The sequence below is a fragment of the Lutra lutra genome, chromosome 13 (assembly GCF_902655055.1).
Source record: "Lutra lutra chromosome 13, mLutLut1.2, whole genome shotgun sequence".
In the NCBI taxonomy this organism is placed as follows: domain Eukaryota; kingdom Metazoa; phylum Chordata; class Mammalia; order Carnivora; family Mustelidae; genus Lutra; species Lutra lutra.
The window spans coordinates 39745230-39767821 of NC_062290.1; the positions used below are offsets into that span (position 1 = coordinate 39745230).

The 22592-nt window shown below is 37.4% G+C and overlaps 1 protein-coding gene across 1 annotated transcript in view; it reads left to right on the plus strand.

The window, feature by feature from the left end:
• LURAP1L (leucine rich adaptor protein 1 like) overlaps positions 1–21598 on the plus strand; it is a 50130-nt gene extending 28532 nt beyond the window's left edge. Inside the window, exon 2 of the mRNA XM_047700580.1 lies at positions 20859–21598. Within this exon, the coding sequence (XP_047556536.1) occupies positions 20859–21233 (375 nt within the window). The 3' untranslated portion in view covers positions 21234–21598. The remainder of the gene's footprint in view (positions 1–20858) is intronic.
• The last annotated feature ends 994 nt before the right edge of the window (positions 21599–22592 follow it).

Genomic DNA, 22592 nt, shown 5'->3' on the forward strand with positions numbered 1-22592 from the left:
ATCTGTCTAGGAGACAATTTTCCTACAGTGTGTCATTTGGAACTTCATAAGGATATAGCAAAGAAATTCCCAAACATGCCCAAAGGGGGTAAAGTATATAAAATAAAACAAAATCTACTGTTCTTTAGTTGATTTTAGAGAAAGCATGTAGGTGAAATCTTTCTATTAAGTAGTATAAACAATATGTGAGCAACAATCTGTTAAAAGCATCTGAATGGCTGGGAACCAGGTGGTGGGTATTAGGGCACGGATGCATGGAGCACTGGGTGTGGTACAAAAACAATGAATACTGTTATGCTGAAAATAAATTAAAATAATGATTTAAAAAAATCATCTGAATGGCTGATTCTTTGTAAATTTTACAATGGAAAAAGTGTCTCTTTACAAGCTAAAACAAACAGGTACCACTAATTTTTATTTAGACTAGGCATAAAATTAATTGGGAAACTTAAGGCGTGAAAGGAAATGAAAATATTTAGGGCTTTTACATAATAAGAATCACATTCTTATTCTTGGTAAAAAAAAAAATATATATATATACATATATTCTTCCCAGGAGTTGCATAAACTGAGATGTGATGTCCTAATTATAATAATCACACAGTAGTACCACATAGCATATTTCATCCAAGAATATCTTTGATCCAAGAACATCTAATCTCTCCACAGTCTATAACTAATTGAGTTTAACTACATCTCTCTGAAGTAGCATCAGGATATTATTTTAAAGGTGGTTATGTATATTAATTATGGCTAAAGCTGTTAAAGAAACTTGCTCCTGGTGTAGTGAATTAGGAGTTATTGGAAGTATTTCTTAGACATCTGTATTCTTGTTCCTTAGAATGGAGCAGGAGTCGATTTTTTTTTTCCTAAAAGGAAGCATGAGAGTCTCAAATCATCTATAATTTTATGAAACTTTTACTGCATTAACTTCTTTAAACTGCTACAAAGATATAATTTAAAAAGGAAATCCTGCCTTAAGAATGTTTTTAAGCAGCACCTGGATGGCTCAGTGGGTTAAGCCTCAGCCATAGGGTGCCTGGATGGCTCAGTCTTTAAGCATCTGCCTTTGGCTCAAGTCATGATCCTGGGGTCCTGGGATCGAGTCCCACATTGGACTCCTTGCTTGGCAGGAGGTCTGCTTCTCCCTTTCCTACTCCCTCTACTTCTGTTCCCTCTCTCACTGTCTCTCTCCATGTCGAACAAATAAAATCTTTTAAAAAATATTTTTAAATAGACTCATTTAAAAGAAAGTGTGTTTAGTAATTACATTAGGAATATTTAATATTATTGCACTGGAAAGGCATGTAACAAATTTCTTTTGTGTCCAATTAAAAAAAAAGCAGAATAAACACACACTTCAGAAAAACTTAAGTATGTCCCCAGATAAGGAGAACAAGTCAAAACTCAAGAGGAAAAACTCATTTGTCATGAGAATTTTAAAAACAATAAGACTGAGTTTATGGGTAGAAATGAAAGATTAAAGGAATTTGGAGTCAAGACCTCTGGACATTTCTGTGTCATGTGCTTAAAAAGCAAGCATATCCTTGAAAAGCACTTCACCCCATCTTTGCTTCTGATTAAAAAAAAAAAAAGTTGCAAAGCCATCCTGCTTCACATATACAGATGAACTCTGAATTCTCAGCCCGATTCCCCCTAAAACTGAATTTATCACTTTTGATTCAGTAGAATTAAATAGTACTTGAGCCAAATTAATCCATTCCAGAAAGAGCTGAACATAAATTTGGACTGATGTCAAGAACCTGTAGTCCTTATCTAATTTCACTGTAGAGCCAAATTATTTTTTCTTTAATATTTTTGCAGTTGGAATTAGTAAAATTTTGCCCACATGAAAGAACAGGCCCAAACACTGATGAAACCCCTACAAGCTCTTTGGAGAGTGGCTCAGTGTCAGTACCCACATCTCAGCAGTGAGGTGTCAGTCTCATCAAGAACTTCTGTTCAAGACTATGGAACGGACTGAGACAGCATTTCCCAGACTTATCCTGGCTCACCATACTAGCCAGGATGTGCCTCCCAATTACCTCTCCACCTTCACTTCCCACCACATTCTAGACCCTCAGTCCTTCTCATAAGTTTGCCACTTCCTGAGCATGAAATGAATTTTTACATCTCTAGATCTTTCCTTATTTTTTTCCCTCACAAGTTCAGACTATAACATCCATCTTGGTATAGCCCACCCATACCCATCTCTCTATATCCAAACTATCTTTTTTTTTTTTTATTTTTTTATTCCCTAACTGGCATGTCATCCCCAAAACAAATTAATCCATGCCTATTCTCTGCTACATTATTATATGCATTATTATAGGTCCCTGTTATTTTCCCTTTCATAAGTTTTCTCATTAAACATGTTTGTCGATTTGCCATGTACTGAAAACCAGTTAGAATTAATGGGCAGGATAGACCCTCTGCACTGGAGTTCATGCTTACCATGTCTTTGTTGCCTATCTTTGTATTCTGTCACCACAGATGTGTTTATTTCTCCCATATCTTGAAAAATTCTCTATCTTGAAAAATCCACTTGTTGATATGTAAATTCTTTCTACCAATGCAGCCACTTCCCAGACTCAAACTCTGAGATTGTTCTAATAGGATGCTGTTGGGCAAATGGAGGAGACTTCACCTTTCCATGAAAACTGTACACTAATCATACACTATATTGGAGGGGTACATAGGTGGCTCAGTCTGTTAAGTGTCTGACTTGATTTCAGCTCAGGTGTTGATCTCAGCATCCTGAGTTCAAGCCCCATGTTGGGCTCCATGATGGGCATGGAGCCTACTTTAAAAAGAAAAAAAAATGTGCTATATTGGAGAATCAGGACATTTTAGGGTTGGAAGGAATTTTAAAATATCTCCAATATTCTCATCTAATGGGAAAATGGAGACATGGGAAGGTTAGTTGACTTGTTACAAATCACAGATTCTTAAGGAACAAAGACTTAAACAGAAGTTTTAGTCATCCTTGCCGTTCTTACTAACACATGCCATCAATGGGTAGTTGAGTCAGAGGGCATCATAGTTGTGAATAAAAAACAAATCAGCCATCATCTCTCTTTTAAATTTTTTTTGTATATTATTTTTGCTGAAAATGGTTCAGTGTAGATATAAATAGGACAATTTACATCACATTCAAAGGAGAACAATGTCTTATATGTCTAGATGAAATCATCCACATTAGAGTAAAATTCTAGGAGAAAACTATATTGGAAAAATGAAAATGACATTTTAGACAATATTATATCCATGACTGTAACTAATCTCATTTAAAATAAACAATTATTCAAAGTGGTAGCATGCAAAGGGACAGCTTCAATCCTGAAATTTCTGAAATACATAAATTTAATTACTGGTAATCTGTTGTACCTGAGATATCATTAAACTAATTGTAGAAAATAAAATGTAAATAGCTCAGTAAGATTATGAGCTCTAGATCATCACAATATTTGGTGCATACTGAATCAAAGGTAATCAGAGAGATAAATCCATAGGAAATAAAGATCAAATCCATTCCTTCCTCATAAAATTCACGTTGGTTGACACTGAAAAGACAAAGATTATTTAGTCTAATTTGAAGTATTAACTTCAGGGTATGAGTGTTCTCTTATGCAATAAGGGTAACTTTTTCCCTAATAAATAGGATATAAATGATTTAATAAAAGTAAAAAGGAGTTTAAAACCTAGGGATAGAAGTTGATTAGAAACCTTCCTCCTTAAAAAGGAACTTTTTAAGTTCCTTCACATTTATCTGCATTATCTATACTATTTTGGGCCCATTTATGCCAGTTCTAACAAGATTTCTCTCTGTGGCTCTGTTATTTGATTCTTTCTAAGTACATTTTTCAGTAAAAAAAATAAGACATAACTCACACAAATATAAAACAAGCATATGGCTAAAATTTATTTAACTCTTAATGAGAACCATCAAGATGGAAAAGGTAGATAAAGAAATAAACAGAGGAGCAGAAGGCAAATAGTCCATTAGGAAAGATGTGCTGAGTTAAATTCACCAGGAATGGTCTTCATGTTTTTTAATACCTGTAATACTGGAAGCTTGACAACCTACTGCCCAAATTTAGCTTATCTGTTTTTATGAAACTTTGACTGGAACCCAGGCACACCTATTCACTTACTATGGATGTTGTCCAGCAGGCTTCAACTAAAGCAATTGCCCAGGGGCCCCTAGAAAGACCCCCAAGAATAGCTTGAATATAAAAGACATCTCAAATTTTTCCCTTTGAATTTAGATTCTTCTTTTGGGAAGGCAAAATTAAAAGGGTTTAAGTTTTATTAGAACAGATTAAGTTACTTGATTGAACACTATCACATGTGCCTAGAAAGAATAAATGGTTATAGTTTGGAATAAGAATACAGAACAATTCTAAATTATTCCCTTGTTTTTCACATCAAGGATGTGCCAAAGTCAATACAAAGCACAGAAATTTTTCAGGTTAGATAAGGAATCTCTACTATCTGAGCAGATTTCATAGAAGAATAATATCTTACTATTTCTTGGTAAGAGCAAAATAAATTCTTTCATATTAATTTTTCATTCCAACAGAGGGGAAATACTCAAAATTAGTTTTAGCTTTGCATTAATATGTTTAGAAGTAGTTTATTCACAAGCTCTTTCAAAAATTTATCTTCTAATCCATTCAAAACTCAGCAAAGTTTACCACCATTTTTACACTTTTTACTGCTTTTCAGAATTATTCTTTGTAGAAGATATAATTCAGGACAAATAAAGACGTTATTTATTTATTTATTTATTTAGTATTTTACATCAGTTTTCTATATCAACGTAAGTTCTATTCTTCACTATCTCCTTTCACATTCTGGAACAAACAATTTTGACAACAAAAATATTCCCCTCTTTGATAAAAACACATTTTAGTTATAGTCTTTTGCCATGATTATTCCTAGTCTCAACCAACCATATAAGCCATAATTTTCCATCAAATTTACTAATCCTTCAGAGAAAAACTGGGGAGTGATCACTCCCTGCCATATAAAAGCATTTTAGCAGACCAGCAAAGCTTACACGACTATGTTATAAAATCTCCACAGCAAAAAACATAACCTTTCACACCTTTGTAGGATCGTGAAATTAATGTTCATTAAAATGACCCAGAAATATAGCCACTTTATTATTGTTAAAATAAAAAGCAGATACTCATAAGAATTGGTGACCCAGCTTTCATTTTCTGTCTTCCTTATAAATTATACAGATATTAAGATTTTGATTAACTTAATGCTAGTCTAAGTTCTAAAATTAGTAAATATCTTGCAAATTATGTTCAAGCTGACACGGAAGGAACAAAATTACAGTTGAATTAAAAATATTAAGAATTCTAGGGGTGCCTGGGTGACTTGTCAGTTAAATGTCTGACCCTTGATGATCAAGGGTTGTGAGGTTGAGCCGCACATCAGGCTCCATGGTGGGCCTGGAGCCTGCTTGAGATTCTCCTTCTCCCTTTTCCTCTGCACCTTCCCTCCCTTGTTGCATCCATTCCCTCTCTCTCTCTCTCAAAAAAAAAAAAAATTTAAGAATTCTAATTCCATATAGAAAATACACAATATTTTCTTAATCTTAAACAATGTATGGAAGAAACATTAGCTTATCTCATCAATAAACTAGTACAACAGATTTAGAAAGTTAATATTAACCTAGTCTCTTTCACTAGAAAATAATACAAATCTCAAAAAATAAAATTAAATTATAGTTGACCCTTGAACAACACAAGTTGGGACTGTGGAGGCCCATTTAATATGCAGATTTTTTATAGTACCGTACAGAAATATATTTTGTCTTCCTTACAATTTTCCTAATAACATTTTCTTTTTTCTAGTTGACATTATTGTAAGAATACAGTATATAATACATATATAAAATGTGTGTTGTGTTATCAATAAGGTTTCTGCTCAGTAGTAGGCAATGCATAGTTAAGTTTTGGGGGAATAAAAATGTATACATGAATTTTTGACTGTGCAGGAGTCAGTACCCCCAAATCCCCACATTGTTCAGGAGTCAACTATATATGTTTGTTCTCCATACTGACAAAGCAAGGAAAAGAAATTTAGCTATTTATAACCTAAAATTACCAAAGCAGTTACTGTCTAAAGATTCACTTGGGTTCTGCTGTAAACATGCTTCTGAGTTAGCATTATCTATGAGAAATGTTTTTGTTTGTTTGTTTCCCTTAAAAAGGTCAGTACATTAAGAGTCACTTATGGTTTGTCTCCCTCCCAATCCCATCTTGTCTGGGGGGAGGGGGTTGGGAGAGGGGGGTGGGGTTATGTATATTGGGGAGGGTATGTGCTATGGTGAGTGCTGTGAAGTGTGTAAACCTGGGGATTCGCAGACCTGTACCCCTGGGGATAAAAATATATGTTTATAAGCTGTAAAAAAAAAAGAAAAAGAAAAAAGAAAGGATGAATACCCAAGTTTTGTAGCAACATGGACGGGACTGGAAGAGATGATGCTGAGTGAAATAAGTCAAGCAGAGAGAGTCAATTATCATATGGTTTCACTGATTTGTGGAGCATAACAAATAGCATGGAGGACAAGGGGAGATGGAGAGGAGAAGGGAGTTGAGGGAAATTGGAAGGGGAGGTGAACCATGAGAGACTATGGACTCTGAAAAACGATCTGAGGATTTTGAAGGGGTGGGGGGTGGGAGGTTGGGGGCACCAGGTGGTGGGTATGGTAGAGGGCACGGATTGCATGGAGCACTGGGTGTGGTGCAAAAATAATGAATACTGTTATGCTGAAAAAATAAAAAATTAATTAAAAAGTCAGTACATTCAGTGTATCAGAGTTCAGTTTCTTTATTTCCCTGAAATTCTTGGAATATTAAATTTTTGCAAGTATTTATTAGCCTCTATATTTAGAAAAATCTCTGTTTTCTTAATGGACTTTAAAATTATCAATATACTCTAGAAATGGGAAAATATATTCTTTTCTTATCAATGAGCAATAAAATGTTTTTTTCTGTTAAATGCACAGCCTTCCACAGAATTTGAAGCTTCAGTTCTACCACCTCAGGCACAGAGCACATTTTAGAAAACACAGAACACACATTCTCAAAGGGTTATCTTTCTATTCAGTGGAAATGGAATATCTTCTACATAGATTTGAGCGCACCAATAGACAAAAAATATAGACCAACTAACCGTATTCCATGTTGTCTCTCATCCAACAGAGAATAGATTCACATCATCCTAATAGAGATCACCTAATGATCCCATCATGAAATCAAATTGCCCATTAGTACTGTCCCAAATGGGGAATAATTTACAGATTATGTGCCTTTGACTGACCTAGGTGGCTCAATATCCACCAGTCCCTGGAATTGGCTGTTTGCACACATTTTATACATGAGGATTCAGTATCCACTTGTCGAAATGGATATGACTTAAACAGTGAGTTAAAGAAAACGCTTAACTCTTGGCTAAGAATCTGAAACAACAGCAACAACAAAGCAAACAAACCAGAATAGAAAGTACAAAATCAGAAGAAAAGAGAGTCTGGAGTCAATTAGGCAACTTCATTTAACTAGTTCTAACAGGTAAGCCACTCCAAATCTATCAAAGTATAATTTTCAAGGAATTTTTTAAACATGGTTCTCATATAAACATAGAGGGAGCACATGTTGGAGATTTAGTTAGCTCATTTAATGAAAGAACCAGCAAGATGATATTAACTGGCTCAGAAGAATTATGGGAATGTTTCATCTATCTTCTCAGAAAAGACATATGAAATCATTTTGTTGAGTTAGAGACAAATTGTTTAATGTCCAGTAGGACAATAAAACCATAACCTTTGAATTTTTTTCAACTGGAGAGAAGTTATTTTCATGTTTTCCAGATACAAATCTACAAGTCAGCTAATAACTTCATGAGTCTGAGCCAAAGTAGTAGTAAATTGCAGGTCGCACAAGGTATATCCCCACAGATAATTAAATAATGTTTTGGCTATGATTCAGCATATCTTTGAAGACCCATTCAAACTGTTTATATATCTTCAAGTTTACTGACTCTTTGGCTATGTACAGTCTACTGATAAATATATCAAAGACTTTCTTGACTTACATTGCAGTGTTTTTTATTTCAAGCATTTCCCTTTGATTCTTTCTTCAAGTTTTCATTTCTCTGCTTAAACCCACCTGTTCTTGCATGATGTCCAGTTTTTTTCTGTAGACCCCTTAGTATATTAATCGTAGTTATTTTAAATTCCCAGTCTAATAATTCCAAAACCTGTATCATATCTGAGTCTGGTTCTGCTACTCTCTTTGTCTCTTCAGACTTTGTTTTTGCTTTGTAACATGCCTTGTAATTCTTTGTTGAAAGGTGACTATGATGTAAAGGAACCAGAATAGGTAGGTTTTCAGTGCAAGGTGTTACATTTATCTGACTAGGAGTTAGACTGTTTATTGTTTGCTGTAGCAGTAGGTGTCAGGGACTAAAATTTCCTCTAGGTCTTTGTTTGTGTCCATTCTGTTATCTTTGGGTTTTCCTAGAGACTCCCAAAGGAGAGTCTGAAGTCTGTGATACTTTTAGCTGAAATCCTCTGTTAGAACCCAGGAGCCCTGTTGACATGGTGTAAGTTGTGGGGAAGGAGAAGCCTTCTGTGGTCCATGATTAGGTCTCAATTAATGAGCTTGAGTTGGGTGTTTCCCTTCCCCCACAAGCTTGGGCTCTGCTTGTAGTACATTAGGCTCTGGTAAAATAGTTTGCCTTGAGGACAGGCCTTGTTAAGAAGAACAGAGGGCTATGGGCATATTTCAGAATGGTATCTTGTCCCCTCTCCCTGCCAGGAGCCTTGAGGACAGTGAGAACCTGGTGGGGTTCCTGAAGCTGATACTCATAAACGTGTAGGGGTCTCCCTGAAACTGGACCACTTGGAGTTTTTAACTCTCAATCTACTCTACACTGAACCTCAAGCAATTCATCAGTTAGAGTTTAAACTGTTATCAGCTGGTATCAGCTCCACCTGGGGCCCTCTGATTCCGGACTTATGATCTCAGTAAGCCGTAAGTCTCTGCATCTACCTGTTAATCTCCCAGTGGCAGCAGTTTGCCCCATGACCTCAGTTGTCTGAGGAATCTAAGAAGAGTTGTTGGTTTTCAGTGTGTTCAGCTTTTTTTTCTTATTGTGAAGATAGGAGTGGTAATTTCCAAGCACTTTGCAGGTCAGACTGGTACCATAATGAGAATAATCAGCCTCATCACATATTTGTTGTAACAGTGCCATTAAATTTATAAGACAAGTTAATGTGTAAGGCCATGGCACCTACAAAGCATTCAATAAATGGCAGATGTGTCTAATTCTTAAAACTAATGAAACAAATGAGACAAAATCACTGGACAAGACAGTCCATGTATTATCAGCAAGTGTTGAAATGTAGCAGGTGTTTCTCACTGGCCACTTTTCAGGATGTGAGATCACTGCTCTAACTAGTGTCATCTGGAAAGCCCCACCCAAACTTTCCCAGATGAAAATAGTCAGTGTTTGGGCATCATATACAAAACAAAATGATCTTCAGCATCACGAAGTGAAATATTTCCAACATTACCAAATTATCAACATTAGGTAAAAATGAATGATTGCATCAAAATGCCAGTGCCTCACTTATGTTTCCTACACAAAAGGACCTTTCTACAGAGGACTCTTTTTTTTAATCATTTTTTTAAGATCTTTATTTGAGAGAGAGAGAGAAAAAGAAAGAGCTTAAGCATCAGCTGGGGAGAAGGGCAGAAGGAGAGGGAAAAGCAGAGTCTCTGCTGAGTAGGGAGCCTGATGCAGACTCCACCCCAGGACCCTGAGATCATGACCTGAACTGAAGGCAGACATTTAACCAATTGAGCCATCCATGTGCCCCCAGAAGATTCTTTCTAAAGAAAATGGGTTAACTGGCTATAGGAGACTCTGAATAAAAGCAATTTTAATCCCTACCCTAATTTCCTCCCTGCTCTCCCCTGGGGAGGCCAAATTAAAGGGAATTCTTCAATTTAAATGGAGAATTATGAAAAGCAAGATTATAATTTGGTAGAATCCTCAGAATTGAAAATTCAGTGATGTCCCCTTCATTAATCTCTTACTGTATTCTAAACTCTTAAAATTATATCTGAAAGCTATTACCTAAGTTTAGTTGATTATTTTATCATTGTATACCCTCCTTTTTATGACCCTCAAGTTATAGGGATATGTTTATATGTGACCTCCACTGAAAGCATCATGTGTCAGATACCATAGGTGTGAAATGTTGTTTCTCTTTCTAAGTAAGGGAAAAAAAAGGTTGTCCTGTGGGGGATGTAGATGGCCCTCTCTTGAAGACTTTAACTTCCTTGAGTATTTTCTGTCTCTATCACTAAATATTTAATTACTCTGTTTTTTTACTTTTTTTTTTCCCCAAACTGTAAAACAGTGAGTCAGTAGAGTAGATTCCATGGAGACTGTGGTCCAGCATCCGTCACCCAAAATCATCCACAATTAGACGGATCTGTAGGCCCTTTCTCCATCAAGTGTCCATATACCAGCACTGGTGTATTAGTTGTTCATGCTGAATAACAAATACCCCGAAACTTAACAACGTAAACAACAGACATTTTACGACACAGCTTCTGTGAGTCAGAATCCTGGACGCAGATTAACTGAGTGTCTCTGGCTCAGGCTCTCCTCACAAGTCTGCAACCAGCTTGTTGGCAGGGGATGCGGTCATCTCAAGGCTCAATTCAGGAATGATATGCTTCCAGCCTCACTCACAGAGCTAGTAAGCAGTTGGCAGGCCTCGGCCTTGCTAGCTTTTGTCCAGTGATACAAGTTCCTTATCATGGAGATCTCACAGTAGGACAGTTCATAGCCCAACAGGTGGTTCTCCTCAGAGCCAGTGGGAGCGTATACCCAGGTTGGAAACCGGACCTTTTTGTAATCTTTTCTCAGAAGAGACATCCCATCATGCTTGTTCTATTCCGTTCCTTAGAAACAAGTTAATAGGCCCAGTGAACGCTCAAAGTCAGGGAACTACACAGGGATGTAGACACCAGGAGGGGGCTTCTGGAAGGCTTCCAGGTTCCCCAGGCATCCTCTGGAGACATGCTCGAAGTGCAGAATCCTGGAACAAGTGGACAGAACCTGAATTTTAATGAGACTCTGAGGTGACCGGTGTGCACGTGAAGGTGGAGAAGCCCTGCACTCTGGAGCAAGGCCCATGCTCTTTCTTCTGCCACAGCGGTGGCTTCCTCGCTGAAAGTTACTTACCCACTGATGCTCCTTCCCCAGGTGGGATCAGTTTTCCTCACAACTCAGTTCTCCCCTCCCCAGGAAGAGGAAAAAGTGAAAGATACTGAAATACTACAGTGCTGTAGACAGATTGGAAAGAGAGTAGGGAGCCTGAGGAAGAAATGGGGCATACGGACTGTGAGGAACAGATTGAATACCAGCACCAAGAAACCCCTGATAGAGAAGATTAAATATCTAGGTGAGAGTGGATGTTTGAAACTAAGTTAAAAAAAAAAAAATTTACAGCCCTATTTCCCCAAATCCCTTAATCACGTTGCTGAATAACTTTGCATTAAAAATGCTGTTTATAATGGTGGCTGTTTACTACTTGATTCAGCGTGGTTCTATGTGGTTCTCTTTATCAAGATAGAGAAGTATGCAGCATATGTTAGAAATATATCCGTTAAAAATTATAATATAAAAATGCAAATGCTTAAGTGAGTTTTAGATACATCACAATCCTCTTTCCAAGTATATTTCATGTCTCAATAATACTTAAATAATAATCTATATTCTGGGTGACTGTCTGGCACAGTTGGTTAAGCCTCTGAGTCTTGGTTTTGGCTCAGGTCATGATCTCAGGGTCCCGAGATCAAGCCCTGCATGAAAGTCTGCACTCTGTATGGAATTTGCTTGAGTTTCTCTCTCCTTCTCCTTCTACCCCTCCTTGCCATGCTCTCTCTTGGTCTCTCAAATAAATAGATCTTTAAAAAATAATAATCTACATTCAATTTGAAATCTTGCCATGGGAAACACTTTTTTATAATTTTGGTATAAATAGTTAAATTTCCCTCAAGTTATGTTTAGTGGAAAGGACAAAATTACACTGAGTTTTTAATCCTGTATAGAAAAATAAAAGCCCTTGGGGAGAAATTAAACTCTCTAATCTACTTATCATAAAATGCAGCAGGTTAGGTAAAGCCCTTACTCTTTCTGTACCTTCAAGTCAGTGGCAAAAAAAAAAAAAAATCTGATTTTTAAAAGATGAGTAGAGGAGTAACCTTTTCATATCAACAGGTATATGAATAGGTATATGAAAACATGCTCAATATCACTAATCATCAGAGAATTGCAAATGAAAACCATAATGAAATACTACCTCACACCTTGTAGGATGGCTATTATCAAAAAGAAAATAAATGAGTGCTGGCAAGGATGTAGAGAAAAGGGAACCCTGTGCACTCTTGGTGGGAATGCAAACTGGTGCAGCCACTATGGAAAACAATATGAAGTTTCCTTAAAAATTAAAATTAAAAATAAACTACCATACAACCCAGCAATCTCACTTCTGGGTATATATCTGAAGGAGACAAAATCACTAAGTCTAAAAGATATCTGCACTTTTTATGTTCACTGCAGCATTATTTACAAGAGCCGAGGCATGGAAACAATCTAACTGTCTATCCCTGGATGAATGGGTAGGGAAGATGTGGTGTATATATACACAATGGAATAATGTTCAGCCATAAAAAGAGGGAAATTCTGCCATTTGGGACAACATGGATGATCCTTGAGGACATTACACTAAGTGAAATAGACAAATACCGTATGATCTCATTAGTATGTGGAATCTAAAAAAACCCAGAAATCTCAGATGCAGAGAAGTTTTGTGGTTGCCAGAGGGGGAGGGTGGGGGATAGGTGCAATGGGTGAAAGTGGCCAAAAGATACAAACTTCCATTTACAAGATAAATACCTTCTGGGGATGTCATGCACAGCATGGTGGCTGAAGCCAACAATTAACAATACTGTATTGTATATTTGAAAGTGGTTAAGAGAATAGATCTTAAAACTTCTCATCATGGGGCACCTGGCTGGCCCAGTCAGTAAGGTAGATGACTCTTGATCTCTGGTTTGTGAGTTCAAGCCCCATGTCAGGTGTAAAGATTATTTAACAATAAAATCTTTAAAAAAGTTCTCATCATAAGAAAAAAAAAAACTTGTAACTATGCAAGGTGATGAATGATATTGTGGCAGTTATTTCACAATATGTACATATCAGTCATCATATTGTATGCCTAAAGCGAACACAATGTTGTATGTCAATCATATCTCAAAAAACCTTAAATTATGCATAGTAATCTACAAATTAAGAAGTTAAAAGTTAAGTTAAAGTTAAAAAAACAAAGGTTTTATTGTTCAAAACTCATCACTTTTTAACTATTTTACTATATTTTACTATTAATAATTTTCTTGAGGTTATTTAAAATATGTACTGTACCCCTAGGCTGACGATATTACATAATGATGTGCAATTGAGCATTTCTCCTCAAACTCAGATTTGGTGGCATCACATTGGCAGCTTGGGATTAGCCATGGTAGGAGTATTGACAGCACAGAAATTAGGAAATACCATAAATCAGAACTTGATTTTTATCTGTTTGACTGTCTTAAGACAATGATGGAGAAAATGTCAGTATTGCAGATTAAATTTAAAAGTGTGTCATGGGGCACCTGGCTGGCTCAGTTGGTTAAGAGTCTGACTCTGGATTTCAGTTTAGGTCGTGATCTCAGGGTGGTGGGATCAAGCCCCTGAGCTTTCTCTCTCTCTTCCTCTGTCCCTTCCCCCGGTGCAGGTGTGCTTTCTCTCTCTCTCTCTCAAATAAATAAATAAATGTTAAAAAAAATTAAGCAAAAATGAACAAAGGGCATTCCTTGAGAATCAATGAGCTATATAAAATGTATAATAAAAGGTAACATATGTTTTAGTGTGATTTGTAAAGTGTGTGCTATCCATCTATTCTATCAGCACGATTCCTACTGCATGTATGTGTGTGGATGTGTGTGTAGTTTTCCCAGGGAACCGGTTGTTAAACATTTAGCAGCACGCCACCATGCATCTTCCTTCCTTCCCAGTGTAAGCCCAGCCACTGCAATCACAGAGGAGCACATCATATCTTCATCTCCCATATAAAAATCCCACCTTAAGTTCTAAATTAGAAAAACACACATGCAGAGAGAACATTCACTATAATCCAGTGGAAATACTTCTTGTTGAGTCTTTGTTCGTTCCTGTAAGCGGCTCTGCTACAAACGTCTGAAGTCCATGTTTGTTTGTTTGTTTGTTTGTTTTCAGTCTTCCCAAATGAATTTCTGCTCAGGTCATTTATAGTGTCTTTCATGATCCAGTGACACTTTGCATATACATGTTGGGAGCACTCAGGGAAACAGCTTTCACCATATTAGAGTGTGGACGAGAAATTGACATCACAGGCATCTGAGTACTGATTGGACTAGCACCTGATAGAATGGGACTGAAAATCTCCCGGGTCATATTTTGGCGATCAGAGGACTGATCAGCAGAAACCGCACAGAACTCAGGAGGAGGCCTGATGGCAGGAGTTTATGTCTAAGATTCAGGGGAGTCACCTGTGCCCCTTTCAAATAAACCAGATGCAGCTTTCGAATTTATCAAAATATCAGCTAGCTGTGCTGATGACAGTGTTTTTACGTATGGAGCTTAGTCTTGGGGGAAATCATTCTTCTATCTATAAGGTTTTGGGAAAAGAGAACTGTTTTAGTTATTGTTCAGTTCCACATATAAACAACACAAATGGAGGGAGACAGAGCTGACTGATAGAAAAATGGGATCCTCTGTTGCCCAGTTAGAAAGAAATTTTGTTGTAAATTTTTAGCTGCCTGAGGAAACAGAGACAAGCTCTGGCAGAACAGCCCTTGTCAAGGGCCACAAGCTGCTCTCCGGAAGCATTTGCAACCAAGAGCAGTGGGTGGACATGTTGTACAATATCTTCTTGGGCTGCAAAGAGACAATAATATCCTTAGAGATCCTCTAAGAATAAAGTTAGACAAATGCCTTATAAATACAGCTCTTAATAAGACTGCTGGAAATTTTAAGGATAGGTAGGCAGAAAACCTTCTGTGATCATCAGACTGAGAATGTGGTGAATTTGGAGAGGAAGATTTGGACTCGATTCGGTTATGCAGAGGGAACACACAAAGAAACTGGGATAAACAGCTAGAAAAATAATATTCCAAGCACAATTATAACAGCCTTTTAATAAGATATAACAAGATGTTAATTTATCTGTAAATTTAGAGATAAATATGGTTAGAAAAAAGGCCTTCCATCAATTACAAATCTGAATAATTTGTTGCTCTGAATTAGGAACTAGGATTAGAGTCTCACATTAAAAGGCAAATCTAGGGGCTCCTGGGTGGCTCAGTCAGTTAAGCATGGCTTAGGTCATGATCCCAGGATGGTGGGATTGAGTACAGCATTGGGCTCCTTGCTCAGCAAGGAGCCTGCTTCTCCCTCTGCTCATGTTCTCTCTCCCTCTCTTTCTGACAAATAAGTAAAATATTTAAAAAATAAATAAATAAAAGGCAAATCTAATCTGTTGTCTTTTCTTCATGTACATGATTATGGATTTATAAAGTAGTCTTTCTCCCTTCTAATTCATATTACAGCTTGCTGGACATTTGGAATTTAGGTCATGGATATTGTGGATTTTATATTAGAAGTACGTAATAACTAGGAGATGGCCTGCTTGTATCTGACTAGTTGATTCTCTTAAAAGGATAAAAATGGTGGAGGAGAGGTTTATGAGAGACAGGAGTACATGGTACTATCCAAGCTTCCTATATACCAACATAGAGTGAATACTGCTCCTATTTGGAAGATACGTTCCACAGCTCACGTACATGTTTCTGTTAATAAGTAGGCATATGAAAGATGGTACGTATGTTTATCCTGGAGCAGAACACAAATAAGATTTTTTTTAACTCAAATAGCAAGAGCCAAAATTAAATATTACCATTACCACACAATTTCTGATAAGGAGATTAAAATCCACAAAGAGCTCGAAGTGCTGGCTTTGGCCATGAGTTTTTACTAGCTAAAGATTTTGCTGGACCTGTTGAGTAGCAAAACTGATTGTTCTGTCTCCTCCATAGCCCTCATGGTTTCTTCAAAGCAGAGACAATTTAGTAATCAAATGCTTGGACTGAATGACAAAAGAACCAGAGACTATGTCAAAATGGAGGGAAATTCTGAGCCAATCTGATCTGCAGATTCTTTGTATCAAGTAATATCTTAAATAAATCCTCAATATGAAAATCAGACAGAAGAGATAGGTGGTTCCTCAGTCATATTAACTCTTCAATACTGGCAGAAATGAGCCTCCACGGAGGCCTGTGGAGACCTTTGGCTCACTGGAGCTGAGAATAAAACCTCGTCATTTGTCTTCTTGGATACAGAGGCTGAGATCCCATGTGCCAAGACATTTTGCCCAGACGTCACAGGCAGAGAGTGATAGTGTCAGACTAGAACCCTATACTGTGTTCCTGGGACAGCACCACAAAAGAAGTTGACTTGTTCAGCAACTCCTTGATTAATTGAAAATTTGACCACCTTTTCTCCTTCTTGGATTCCATTATGCTAATTTGTAATTTTTGTCTTCTTTCAACATTAAAATGATAGCCAGGAAGAAAACACAGATCTAGGAAAATTTATTATTAAGAATATTTGTTCTTTCAGGATCCCTTGTTTTAATTTCTACCATAGACCTAGTCCACTACTTGTCTAAAAATGATAGGAAATTTCAGCATTCACCTAGTCTGGAAACCTGTTACTAATCCTAAAGCATGAGAGACCTCAGTTAAGTATTAAGATGAAACACATCACAATACTGCAGGGGCCAGAGTGGGGGCAGGGGTAGTGAAGGAAAAGAAAGAACATTCACATCTCCTTGGATCAATGGTGCAAACATTTTCTTCCTTCCTTCCTTCCTTCCTCTATTGCTTGTTTGTTCGTTCGTTCGTTCTTTCTTTCTTTCTTTCTTTCTTCTTTCTTTCCTTTCCTTCCTTCTTTCCTTCTTTCCTCCTTTGTTCTCTTTAATTTTCCTCTCTTTTTTCTTCCCTTCCCTGCTCTTTCCTTTCTCTTTCTTTTTTTGTCAATGTCCTGTTTGTTCCCTTTGTTTAACTCATTTCATCAAGTGTTTACAGATCCCTGTCTCTGCCAAGACCAACACCAGGTATCACCTCGGAACAAACAAAATAATGTTTGGAGTATGATTCGCACCTTGAAGTCCATTTCCTTTCAGAGATACTATCTCAATAATCTGTACATTTAAGCTAGCAATAGGGTGTTTGAATCCTGTAAATGAGTAAGAATGGAGTTGCATGCTGGGAACGTTTCAGTGCTGAAATGCTCTTTCCAGAACCGCCTCTCTCCTTCCACTCAAGCCAGATATCACTGACCCATAGCAAAACCCAAGGGAGGGGTATTCTTGACAGATGGTACAATCTGAAACAATCATTCAGCCCTTGAAGAACTACGAATTGAGCACCTACTATGTGCCAAGGACTCTTGCAGGTCTTGTACACAGAGCAGTGAACAGAATAGACCAAATCCCCTGCATTCTGTGTTGCTTACATGCTCATGAGGAACACAAAAATATACACAAACAATAAGCAGGATTTTGACTAGCCATAAATACTGTGAAGAAAACAAACAAACAAAACCCCAGAAATGTAGTATTAAACTAGGCATGGAGACTGGATACCATATCGATCAGGAAGGGGTTCTCCAAGAAGGGGACCTTAAACTTGGACCATGAAATGGACCTTACAAGGCCTTAAGTGAAAGAACCAGTTTCCCGCTGAAGGGGTAGGTGACTGTTTCCTTAACAGACGGCCCCACTTCATAAACAATGACATGAATAACAGTGAAGAAAGATGGGGCAGCTACCAGAGACAGAAGCAACATTGTGATTTCCTTCTGTGGTGGATTTCTCAGACTTTCAAGGTTCATTGGCAATAGCATATCCACACCTTAGTTCCAGGAGAGAGTGGTGTGAGGCCGCGCCAGGTAATGGACAGGCAACCGTGTGAACTGGCTGGCCCGGCGCTCCCACAGTGGGCCGATGTTTACTCTCTCCCCAGGAGGACAGAGTTAGAAGTTAAGTCTGTAATCATTATCAGCCAGATCAACGTGTTCTAACTGACTCGCTTTCGTCATTTTACCCCCCAGCAGTGGTTCAATGGCCTGTGAATGTTTGCCTTCAGAAGAAAAAGATTTTTTCTAAATAAATCATTTCATGGTTAAAGGCAGCTTTTGTTACTTCATAGTCTCTTCCTCTGATTTGCATTGCTCAGTAAGATTGAAAAAATTGTGTTTGATGCAGCCACTGTGTAACTCAGGCGAAAATTGCTGGAAAAAAATTTGTCCCGAGTATCTTTTAACCCCAGAGTGACACAGTCATTGGGAATGTGCATTATAACTGCCTTAAGAGCTGAACTCTCACAGATCTAAATTTATGCCAGTTTAAAAAAAAAAAAAAAAACTGATGCTTGGGTCAGGCCTTAAGATATGTAACAATTGTAAGACATTTTTTGCATGGACCAGCAGAGGAGGCTGGAATCAACAAGTAGTACTTAACGAAAGAAGAGGACCTTACGAATGGGGAGGATTGGAAGAGGAAGAGAGGAAGTATTTCAAGTGAGGAGACTAACAGGGAACACACCCATATCTGGGCATGGACCAGAATATTTCCATGCGACAGGGCGGGGATGTGGACAAATGCAGCTGTGGCTCATTTGGGGGAGCTGACGAGAAACGGTCCCATTCATATTGCACCATGCCGACAATGGGCACAGAACATTTTATGAGCTGCAGATGCCTAACAGAAGAATTTTGTAAGACTTTGGCTCCTATTGATTTTCTAGGCTCCTCAGTGGGCCTAGACGAGTTGTTGATGTATAAATATTTGTTGTATTACATGTAACCTGAACAGTATGTTGATGGCTCATGGGGTGTGCAGGTAAGTTTGAACATAAAGACTGCCAGAAAGCCTCCTTTCTCAATACAGCATCACTGCGAGGTCACTGATAGAACAGTGCCACTGAGGCACTGTGTAACAGAAAGAAAAACATCTCAAAATGTAATAAGTTAACGTTTTTCCATCCACAGACACGTCAGAGACAAATGATTTTCACAGTTACCTTGTATACAGTTTGTTTATGGTGCTTTTTTCATAGAAGACAAGGAAGTCACTCAAGTCCCTTTATCTAATAGTCTAGCAAAATTGAGAGTTTTAAAATCATACCTTATGCTTTTTTAATGCATATTCATACATGACCTGTAATGTTACATCTCTGAAGTCATTGGTGGAAGTTCCATCTTCTCCTAATGTTTGTTCATCACATTCACTCAACCCAAAGTTCACCTTTGGTTATGGATTAACTCCTAACCAGGAAATATTTTTATAATATGAATGCATACATTTGAAGACAATAGGCTCCTTTCTTCCTTAAGGCTTGAGTCACTTATGACTGAATGTCTTTAATAATTCTAGAAACCCATACATCTGAATTAGCCTTGGATCTTAAAGAAATAATTAGCAAGGCCCAGCCTCTTAGGTTAAAGACCCCAACTGAAAAAAAAAAAAAAAAAAAAAAAAAAGGAAATCTATTTTAAACCATAATGAATGTGACCTCTGGTGGCCAAATATATCCCTGACGGCCAGTCTAGGTGCTAGAATCTTTATAGGAACCACATCTCTTCACTCACAACAAGGGCATGGGCAATCATGAGAGTTCTTGCAGCCTACCTCTCTCCACCTTCCACAGAACCACCACACTCTTGATGTTAGCAAACGTTCCCGTTTAACGGTAGGATCTACAAAGAAATTCTGCTTTGTGCTGTGAGGACAGATTTCTTTGAAGTAGTTTAGAACTGTCAGAAGGACTTTACACCTAGAAGGAATCTGAGGGAGTTCTAGAACTTTCTCAGAGTTAATATACCAAATTTGATTGGGCCTTCCCCTGACATATCTGAGGCAAATAATCAGATCTAAAGAAGACATCTGAACGTTTCATCTTGTAAAGTAGAACAGAGTAGTGTGATAGCATCCTTTGGATTCAAGGAATTTTTTAAAGCAATGTAGTTCTTAAAAATAAAAGCATTATTTAGAACTAGATATATTTCTATATAGTCTTAGAGAGTACAGACCTCTTCCATACTCTTCTGTGGATTTCCATTTCTTCACCTGTATAATGGGGATAGAAATAATACCCTTGGTCTAAGGATGCTACAGTATAATGAAGGTTGGAATTTGCATAATGATTTCCAATACATCATCACTCAGAAACTAGGAGCTGCTACAATGATGGTGATAACGATAATTCCTTAATTACTACACATTTCTCTTTGCCCCACCTCATAGCATCTACATACATATACTCAAGTTAACATGGATAAACTATTAATCTGGCCAGAGAGAGAATACACTTGTTAACAGAGAACCTGACCTTCAACATGATTCTTCCAGGCAGCGGAGTTAGGGTCAGGTATGCAGTGGGAGTTTTAGTTTCACTGTCCCCTTTGGAGCCTGATGAATCGGGCAGGGAGTGAGTTCTTTGATTATGACTTTTGGCATTGGCCAGCAGTTTTCAAAAGATCCTGAGATCGAGTGAATTTATATTTGATTCTGTGCACATAAAGTTACGGCCTGCAGAAGAGAGAACCCAAATGAATTTTGAGTCTCTCAAAAATGTAGAATAACTGGCATGTCTTTGCTCTCTCTGCCTTCCCCGCAGGTTAACCTCAGAGCAACAGACGTCAGGCTCATGCGCCAGTTGCTTGTTATCAATGAGAGCATTGAGTCCATCAAGTGGATGATTGAAGAGAAAGCCACCATTACCAGCCGAGGCAGCAGTCTGAGTGGGAGCCTGTGCAGTTTATTGGAGAGTCAGAGCACCTCCTTACGTGGCAGCTACAATAGCCTCCATGATGGCAGCGATGGGCTGGATGGCATCTCCGTGGGGAGCTTTCTGGACACTTTGGCAGATGATGTCCCTGGCCATCAGACCCCATCAGACTTGGACCAATTCAGTGACAGCTCCATAATAGAGGACTCACAAGCCCTGCACAAACACCCTAAACTGGATTCTGAATACTACTGCTTTGGCTAATAACCCAGTTTTTTGCATGGGATTGGTGTGCAATTAACTCGTATTTATCCTTCTCCGCTGCTATATTTTTGGTGTGATTTTTTTATATGATAACCTTTTTAAAAGAAGCTTATTTTGAAACTGCTTGATGATAATTCTGTTGCTCCTAATATTTCTTATCTGGACTGATTTATCTTTCTCTCTTGCATCTCTATTTTTATTTATTACAATGATTTTTCTCCCTTTTACAGTGGCACAAATAAAGTAGGGGGAAAAAGAATAAGCAATAATTAAGTTTTGCTTTTGTTTTCAGGGCAAGGGGTCAGGAATTACAAAAAAAAAAGTCTGCTAAATTTTACAATAAACCAAAGTCTGATAACAGCTAATTTTGTTGTTTGTATTCTTAAATGATGAAAAGTTTCATTTTCCAGAAGATACTGAGGTTCATTATTGAATAGTAGGTTGAACAAAATAGTTGCAACACACTTAGGCATTATTTCTAGGCAAAAACTTCCTGGTATAAAGTCAACAGTACTGTTAGTCACACACCTCTACACAACAGTTTTTCGGAAGCCACAACTGTATGCGATCTGCTCACTTCAACTTTGACGTCATACTTTAGATTGTACTGTTATCATTAGTGATTCTAACTCAAATGATAGAGGCTTAGTTGTGTAATAATAGATACAGTTTCCCCAAATTTCAAAGAATAATTGAGATTAGGTATATATAGGTGATTAGAGGTTAAGGTCTCCTAAATTGTATTTTGAGATTTTGTACATACAATATTTGTTACAAATATTTATTTATAGATGTTTACAATTCTGATATGACATATAAACACACAAATGCATATATACTGATGGATGGATGGATGAATGGATAGATGGATGGAATGGAAAGTACAATCACTATTGATTTATGAAGTCTCATATGATATTCATTCTGGCGTAGATAAATAATCTCCTAGTATTCTGAAATGATGTCTGACTATATAACTCATGTGGCAAATAAACATTTCATTTTGATGTGGTATTATTAATCCTCCACAATTTCTTTTACCTTGATGATTCTTAGTGAGTGAATCTATTGAGGTTTCAATCTGTTCTTTGTAAATGATATATGTTTCTGCACTAAACACTTTAAATATGAATCAAAAAGTCTTCCTGTTTATAACTGAAAAATGTCCACATTCAAAAAGTGGTTACCCTAATATTTCCTTTGTTAAGATATACCTGTTACTCTTGTCAAATGTATTGTTTGTTTCCATAACATATGTTATTCAATTTCCAATTAAAATCTACAGGGTCTATATTTTACACTAGTCTTTTTTCATCAATTGATGTTATAATCCTCATTACAGCAATTTCATAATGTGAG